General features: G+C 45.0%; 1 protein-coding gene across 1 annotated transcript in view; it reads left to right on the top strand.

Moving 5' to 3' along the window:
- Positions 1-7,500, top strand: part of LOC114572902 (T-lymphoma invasion and metastasis-inducing protein 2) — a 51,819-nt gene that overhangs the window by 38,840 nt on the left and 5,479 nt on the right. Inside the window, exons 16-18 of the mRNA XM_028604681.1 lie at positions 620-728; positions 5,057-5,236; positions 6,251-6,369. Coding sequence (XP_028460482.1) covers positions 620-728; positions 5,057-5,236; positions 6,251-6,369 — 408 coding nt within the window. The remainder of the gene's footprint in view (positions 1-619; positions 729-5,056; positions 5,237-6,250; positions 6,370-7,500) is intronic.

Here is a 7,500-nt window from a genome sequence, read left to right as displayed (position 1 = left end):
ATCATTGGGAGCCAAAATCATAATCACGATTACATTTTGATTAATTGCACAGATATTTAGAAATTATGTTCTGGTTCGGGTCGGGCTCGGTCACATCAGCGTGATAAGGCATTTGTTGTAAAATGGTGCTGCAGCTCCTTTAAGAGAGCTCAGTGCATGTGTGTGTGTTTGTGTCTCTCTCTGTGTGTGTGGGGGTGTGTGTGTCTGTGTGTGTGTGTGTGTGTGTGTGTGTGTGTGTGTGTGTGTGTGTGTGTGTGTGTGTGTGTGTGTGTGTGTGTGTGTGTGTGTGTGTGTGTGTGTGTGTGTGTGTGTGTGTGTGTGATAAGTGGGCAGAAGAGGAGATAGAGAAAGAGGAAGCAGACGTGTTGTAGATGCGACAGCCAATCACAGACATTACTAGATCTTGGTAGAAGCATGCTGCGTGCTGACGCTGATGAGATTTCCTCCTTAAGATAGTGAAATTGGATATTTCATGATGAGGCATTTTTCAATACTCCTTCCTACTACTTCGTCAATTCCTAAACAGTATTGGATTTGGTACCCAGCCTCTACTTTTTGGTGGATTTAACCAGCCCTGTTGTGCCAGATTTTTGAAAACTTTCTCTCTCTTTGCTCAAAGAAACTCCTCTTCTCATTGGGCGGATCTTTCCTCTACTATGCCGACCACTTCAAGCACTACAGCGGCTTCTGTGCCAACCACATCAAAGTCCAGAAAGTTCTGGAGAGAGGTGAGTTTCAGCTGTCACGCAGCGCTGCACAAAAACATACATCTAAATGCTTTTTTTATTCATTTACATTATCTGGAAATGCACAAAGACACAGTATTATAAACCTGTAGCTGCTAAGGATACTGTTATGAAAGCACTATGACATTTAAAGCGTAACTCTCGCCAAAATGCAACCTAGGGTCTTTTTGTAAATGTTCCAGAGTGCAGGTCTAGGTAACATGTATTACCTGCAGGTCTAGGTAACATGTATTACCTGCAGGTCTAGGTAACATGTATTACCTGCAGGTCTAGGTAACATGTATTACCTGCAGGTCTAGGTAACATGTATTACCTGCAGGTCTAGGTAACATACATTACCTGCAGGTCTAGGTAACATGTATTACCTGCAGGTCTAGGTAACATGCATTACCTGCAGGTCTAGGTAACATGTATTACCTGCAGGTCTAGGTAACATGTATTACCTACAGGCCTGAGTAACATGTATTACCTGCAGGTCTAGGTAACATACATTACCTGCAGGTCTAGGTAACATACATTACCTGTAGGTCTAGGTAACATGCATTACCTGCAGGCCTAGGTAACATGCATTACTTGCAGGCCTAGGTAACATGCATTACCTGCAGGCCTAGGTAACATGCATTACCTGCAGGCCTAGGTAACATGCATTACCTGCAGGCCTAGGTAACATGTATTACCTACAGGTCTAGGTAACATGTATTACCTGCAGGTCTAGGTAACATGTATTACCTGCAGGCCTAGGTAACATGTATTACCTGCAGGTCTGGGTAACATGCATTACCTGCAGGTCTAGGTAACATGCATTACCTGCAGGCCTAGGTAACATGTATTACCTGCAGGTCTAGGTAACATGTATTACCTGCAGGTCTAGGTAACATGTATTACCTGCAGGTCTAGGTAACATACATTACCTGCAGGTCTAGGTAACATGTATTACCTGCAGGTCTAGGTAACATACATTACCTGCAGGTCTAGGTAACATGTATTACCTGCAGGTCTAGGTAACATACATTACCTGCAGGTCTAGGTAACATGCATTACCTGCAGGTCTAGGTAACATGCATTACCTGCAGGCCTAGGTAACATGCATTACCTGCAGGTCTAGGTAACATGGTAACATGCATTACCTGCAGGCCTAGGTAACATGCATTACCTGCAGGTCTAGGTAACATACATTACCTGTAGGTCTAGGTAACATGCATTACCTGCAGGCCTAGGTAACATGCATTACCTGCAGGCCTAGGTAACATGCATTACCTGCAGGCCTAGGTAACTATACATTACCTACAGGTCTAGGTAACATGTATTACCTGCAGGTCTAGGTAACATGCATTACCTGCAGGCCTAGGTAACTATACATTACCTGCAGGCCTAGGTAACATGCATTACCTGCAGGCCTAGGTAACTATACATTACCTGCAGGCCGAGGTAACATGCATTACCTGCAGGCCTAGGTAACATGCATTACCTGCAGGTCTAGGTAACATGCATTACCTGCAGGCCTAGGTAACATGTATTACCTACAGGTCTAGGTAACATGTATTACCTGCAGGTCTAGGTAACATGTATTACCTGCAGGCCTAGGTAACATACATTACCTGCAGGTCTAGGTAACATGTATTACCTGCAGGTCTAGGTAACATGTATTACCTGCAGGTCTAGGTAACATACATTACCTGCAGGTCTAGGTAACATGTATTACCTGCAGGTCTAGGTAACATGTATTATCTACAGGTCTAGGTAACATGTATTACCTGCAGGCCTAGGTAACATGCATTACCTGCAGGTCTAGGTAACATGCATTACCTCTAGGCCTAGGTAACATGTATTACCTCTAGGCCTAGGTAACATGTATTACCTGCAGGTCTAGGTAACATGTATTACCTGCAGGTCTAGGTAACATGCATTACCTGCAGGCCTAGGTAACATACATTACCTGCAGGTCTAGGTAACATGTATTACCTGCAGGTCTAGGTAACATGTATTACCTGCAGGTCTAGGTAACATGTATTACCTACAGGTCTAGGTAACATACATTACCTGCAGGTCTAGGTAACATGCATTACCTGCAGGTCTAGGTAACATGCATTACCTGCAGGTCTAGGTAACATGCATTACCTGCAGGTCTAGGTAACATGTATTATTGCAGGTCTAGGTAACAGGTACCTACAGGCCTGAGTAACATGTATTACCTGCAGGTCTAGGTAACATACATTACCTGCAGGTCTAGGTAACATGCATTACCTGCAGGTCTAGGTGTAACATGCATTACCTGCAGGTCTAGGTAACATGCATTACCTGCAGGTCTAGGTAACATGTATTACCTACAGGTCTAGGTAACATGTATTACCTGCAGGTCTAGGTAACATGTATTACCTACAGGCCTGAGTAACATGTATTACCTGTAGGTCTAGGTAACATGTATTACCTGTAGGTCTAGGTAACATGTATTACCTGCAGGTCTAGGTAACATGTATTACCTGCAGGTCTAGGTAACATGTATTACCTGTAGGTCTAGGTAACATGTATTACCTGCAGGTCTAGGTAACATGTATTACCTGCAGGTCTAGGTAACATACATTACCTGCAGGTCTAGGTAACATGTATTACCTGCAGGTCTAGGTAACATGCATTACCTGCAGGTCTAGGTAACATGCATTACCTGCAGGCCTAGGTAACATGCATTACCTGCAGGTCTAGGTAACATGGTAACATGCATTACCTGCAGGCCTAGGTAACATGCATTACCTGCAGGTCTAGGTAACATACATTACCTGTAGGTCTAGGTAACATGCATTACCTGCAGGCCTAGGTAACATGCATTACCTGCAGGCCTAGGTAACATGCATTACCTGCAGGCCTAGGTAACATGCATTACCTGCAGGCCTAGGTAACATGCATTACCTGCAGGCCCAGGTAACATGTATTACCTACAGGTCTAGGTAACATGTATTACCTGCAGGTCTAGGTAACATGTATTACCTGCAGGCCTAGGTAACATACATTACCTGCAGGTCTAGGTAACATGTATTACCTGCAGGTCTAGGTAACATGTATTACCTGCAGGTCTAGGTAACATACATTACCTGCAGGTCTAGGTAACATGTATTACCTACAGGCCTGAGTAACATGTATTACCTGCAGGTCTAGGTAACATACATTACCTGCAGGTCTAGGTAACATGCATTACCTGCAGGTCTAGGTAACATGCATTACCTGCAGGTCTAGGTAACATGCATTACCTGCAGGTCTAGGTAACATGTATTACCTGCAGGTCTAGGTAACATGTATTACCTACAGGCCTGAGTAACATGTATTACCTGCAGGTCTAGGTAACATACATTACCTGCAGGTCTAGGTAACATGCATTACCTGCAGGTCTAGGTAACATGCATTACCTGCAGGTCTAGGTAACATGTATTACCTACAGGTCTAGGTAACATGTATTACCTGCAGGTCTAGGTAACATGTATTACCTGCAGGTCTAGGTAACATGTATTACCTACAGGCCTGAGTAACATGTATTACCTGTAGGTCTAGGTAACATGTATTACCTGTAGGTCTAGGTAACATGTATTACCTGCAGGTCTAGGTAACATGTATTACCTGCAGGTCTAGGTAACATGTATTACCTGCAAACCTAGGTAACATGTATTACCTGTAGGTCTAGGTAACATGTATTACCTGTAGGTCTAGGTAACATGTATTACCTGCAGGTCTAGGTAACATGTATTACCTGTAGGTCTAGGTAACATGTATTACCTGCAGGTCTAGGTAACATGTATTACCTGCAGGTCTAGGCAATTTCATTACTTCATTCTTAACGGAGATCTTCTCACACTCAAAACACATTTATCGATTTAGGGTAGGTTAGAAGAATCGCTGTCTGTGGCTAGCAGTATCCAATCAACAAACGTATTGGGAGTTGTAAGTGGTTCTCTTTTCTAAAACTTCAATGCCTCGCAACTTTGGGCGCAGTCACCGCATTGCACCGTCATTTTTTAATTTTAATCTCCAGCTCCGTCTCGCTCCCATTGATTTCTATGCTCTATTCCATCCCTATCACGTTCCCAACAGTGAAATTGACTCCCGTACCGCGGAACTCCCGCGGGAATACCCGAACATTTTTCACCCTCTACTACAGATCCAGCAGTAGCCCAAAATACACATAGTTTACATTTATTTATTTACTGCTGCTGCACTAATTGCCACCAAACGTAATTGCGTTGTGTTCATACAATGCCAATAAAGTATCTTGAAACTTGAATGAAAGTCGGAGCTTCGGTCTGATAAATATCACATTTTCACAGCGAAGACAGACAGCGCCTTCAAGCACTTCCTGGAGGCGAGGAATCCGACCAATCAGCACTCGTCGTCTCTGGAGTCGTACCTGATCAAACCTGTTCAGAGAGTACTGAAGTATCCACTGCTGCTGAGAGAGCTGGTGTCTCTGACCGACCCCGAGAGCCCCGAGCACACACACCTGACAGGTAGCACCCACACCTGACAGGTAGCACCCACACCTGACAGGTAGCACCCACACCTGACAGGTAGCACCCATACCTGACAGGTAGCACCCACACCTGACAGGTAGCACCCACACCTGACAGGTAGCACCCACACCTGACAGGTAGCACCCACACCTGACAGGTAGCACCCACACCTGACAGGACACCTGACATGTAACACACACACCTGACATGTAACACCCACACCTGACAGGTAGCACCCACACCTGACAGGTAGCACCCACACCTGACAGGTAGCACCCACACCTGACAGGTAGCACCCACACCTGACAGGTAGCACCCACACCTGACAGGTAGCACACACACCTGACAGGCAGCTGAGATCAACCCTGGAGCCTGTATGGGATGCTGAAGAGAGGGGAAGCCCCGCCCCTTCCTGTGGAATAACATGGGACCTTATTTCAGAAAAATAATGACGAACATAACAAATAATGTTTTTTTTGTATTCTGTTTAAATTGAGGCATGAATTACACACGTTTGTCAGTTCAAAGGATTATTTAGCAAGGCAAGAAAGTCACTTTTCCAATGTTTTTTGTCACTTTTTTTGTTGCTGTTTTTTCCAGTGTTTTTTCTCACTTTTTGATGCTGTTTTTGTTAATTTTTGGCGCTCTTTTTGGTGCTGTTTTTGGCAATTTAGCGCTGTTTTTGGCAGTTTTTGGCAGTAAAAATACATACAGTAGTGAACGGGGAAAGACAAATAATGTTATGATCCTGTTTGAACTGAGCCATGAATATATATATATCGTGTTCCTCAGTTTAAAAGACAATTTAGCAAGTGAAGAAAGTCTCAGTTTGGGGTAAAACTGTTGAAGTATCAGCCTGTGAGAATGCCTCATTAGAAAGACTCGTCTGCCCAAAGTGTCCAGGTGTCTAAATGTAGAAAGAAGCTCCAAAAATGTTGCAAAAAATGTCACGAACAAACATGGCATGAATGTTGAAAAAAGGCTGAGCTGACTGTCTGTCTGTCCACACAGAGGCGCTGAGAGCGATGGAGAAGGTGGCGACGCACATCAACGAGATGCAGAAGATCTACGAGGATTATGGCAGCGTGTTCGACCAGCTGGCCGCCGAGCAGAGCGCGCCCGACAGACAGGTAACACCACACACACACACTCACACACACACACACACACACACACACACACACACACACACACACACACACACACACACACACACACACACACACACTTAGCATGACAAGCCAGACCCACATCCAGGTGTTGAGGTCTGGGAACTCACCATTGACAGGGCTCATTCCGAGGGGCGGGATAAACGGTTGTCTTTCAAATTCCCTCTGCACGCGATAGGATAGCGCTCCAACTAGGGCTGAACGATTAATTGCATTTGCGATAATATCGCGATATGTTAAAACGCGATTTCCTAATCGCAAACGCTGCGATTTGGTCTCGATTTGATGACTCGGGAGAGCAAATCAGTCTGCACTCCGCAGAGAAAGCATCGACTTAGCACGCTAACGCTACTCCGTACCTTGAGCCGATCTCTGTCGTTCAAACAATTCTGAGTTGAAGTTTAAAACTTTTACAGCCATTTTAATAAAATTCGGGCTCGTGTCCATACATGCAGTTAATGGATACAGGCACGCAGAACTAAAGGCTCGGTTGGCAACGAGCTAGCTCTGATTTGCGGTTAGGTCATCGGTCAGCCCTAGCTCCAACCAATCAGATCAACGAAGAAGGACGAGAAGCTAGTTGATAGGTTAAACTTTTGCCGTTCTTTGTTTTCTCAAAGAAAAGCTGAACTCCAGGTCTTCCAGAAGACCTCTGTTCACCAGCAGCAGCAGCCATAAGCCCCGCCCACTGACTGTATACACGATGTGATTGGCCTGACCAGATTTTGGATTTTCCAGCTGGCTGCAAATTAAATTTGCTGCCGCTAGGGTGCGTCTAGATTTCTAGGCTAACACACACTCACACTTTGCAGCGCCGCGCGGCGTTGGATTGTCTGAGTCACAGGCGAGACGGAGAGCTTTCCCTCTGGGATTGTTGTTGGTTGTTCAGTTTTTTGGAGCCGGCACAGAGCTGTGCTAACGTCAACCTACTGTTACAGAGCTGTGCTACATCAACCTACTGTCACAGAGCTGTGCTAACGTCAACCTACTGTTACAGAGCTGTGCTACATCAACCTACTGTCACAGAGCTGTGTTAACGTCAACCTACTGTCACAGAGCTGTGTTAACGTCAACCTACTGTCACAGAGCTGT

Source organism: Perca flavescens, chromosome 18, assembly GCF_004354835.1.
Source record: "Perca flavescens isolate YP-PL-M2 chromosome 18, PFLA_1.0, whole genome shotgun sequence".
In the NCBI taxonomy this organism is placed as follows: Eukaryota; Metazoa; Chordata; class Actinopteri; order Perciformes; family Percidae; genus Perca; species Perca flavescens.
This window is presented reverse-complemented; position numbering and strand designations above follow the sequence as displayed.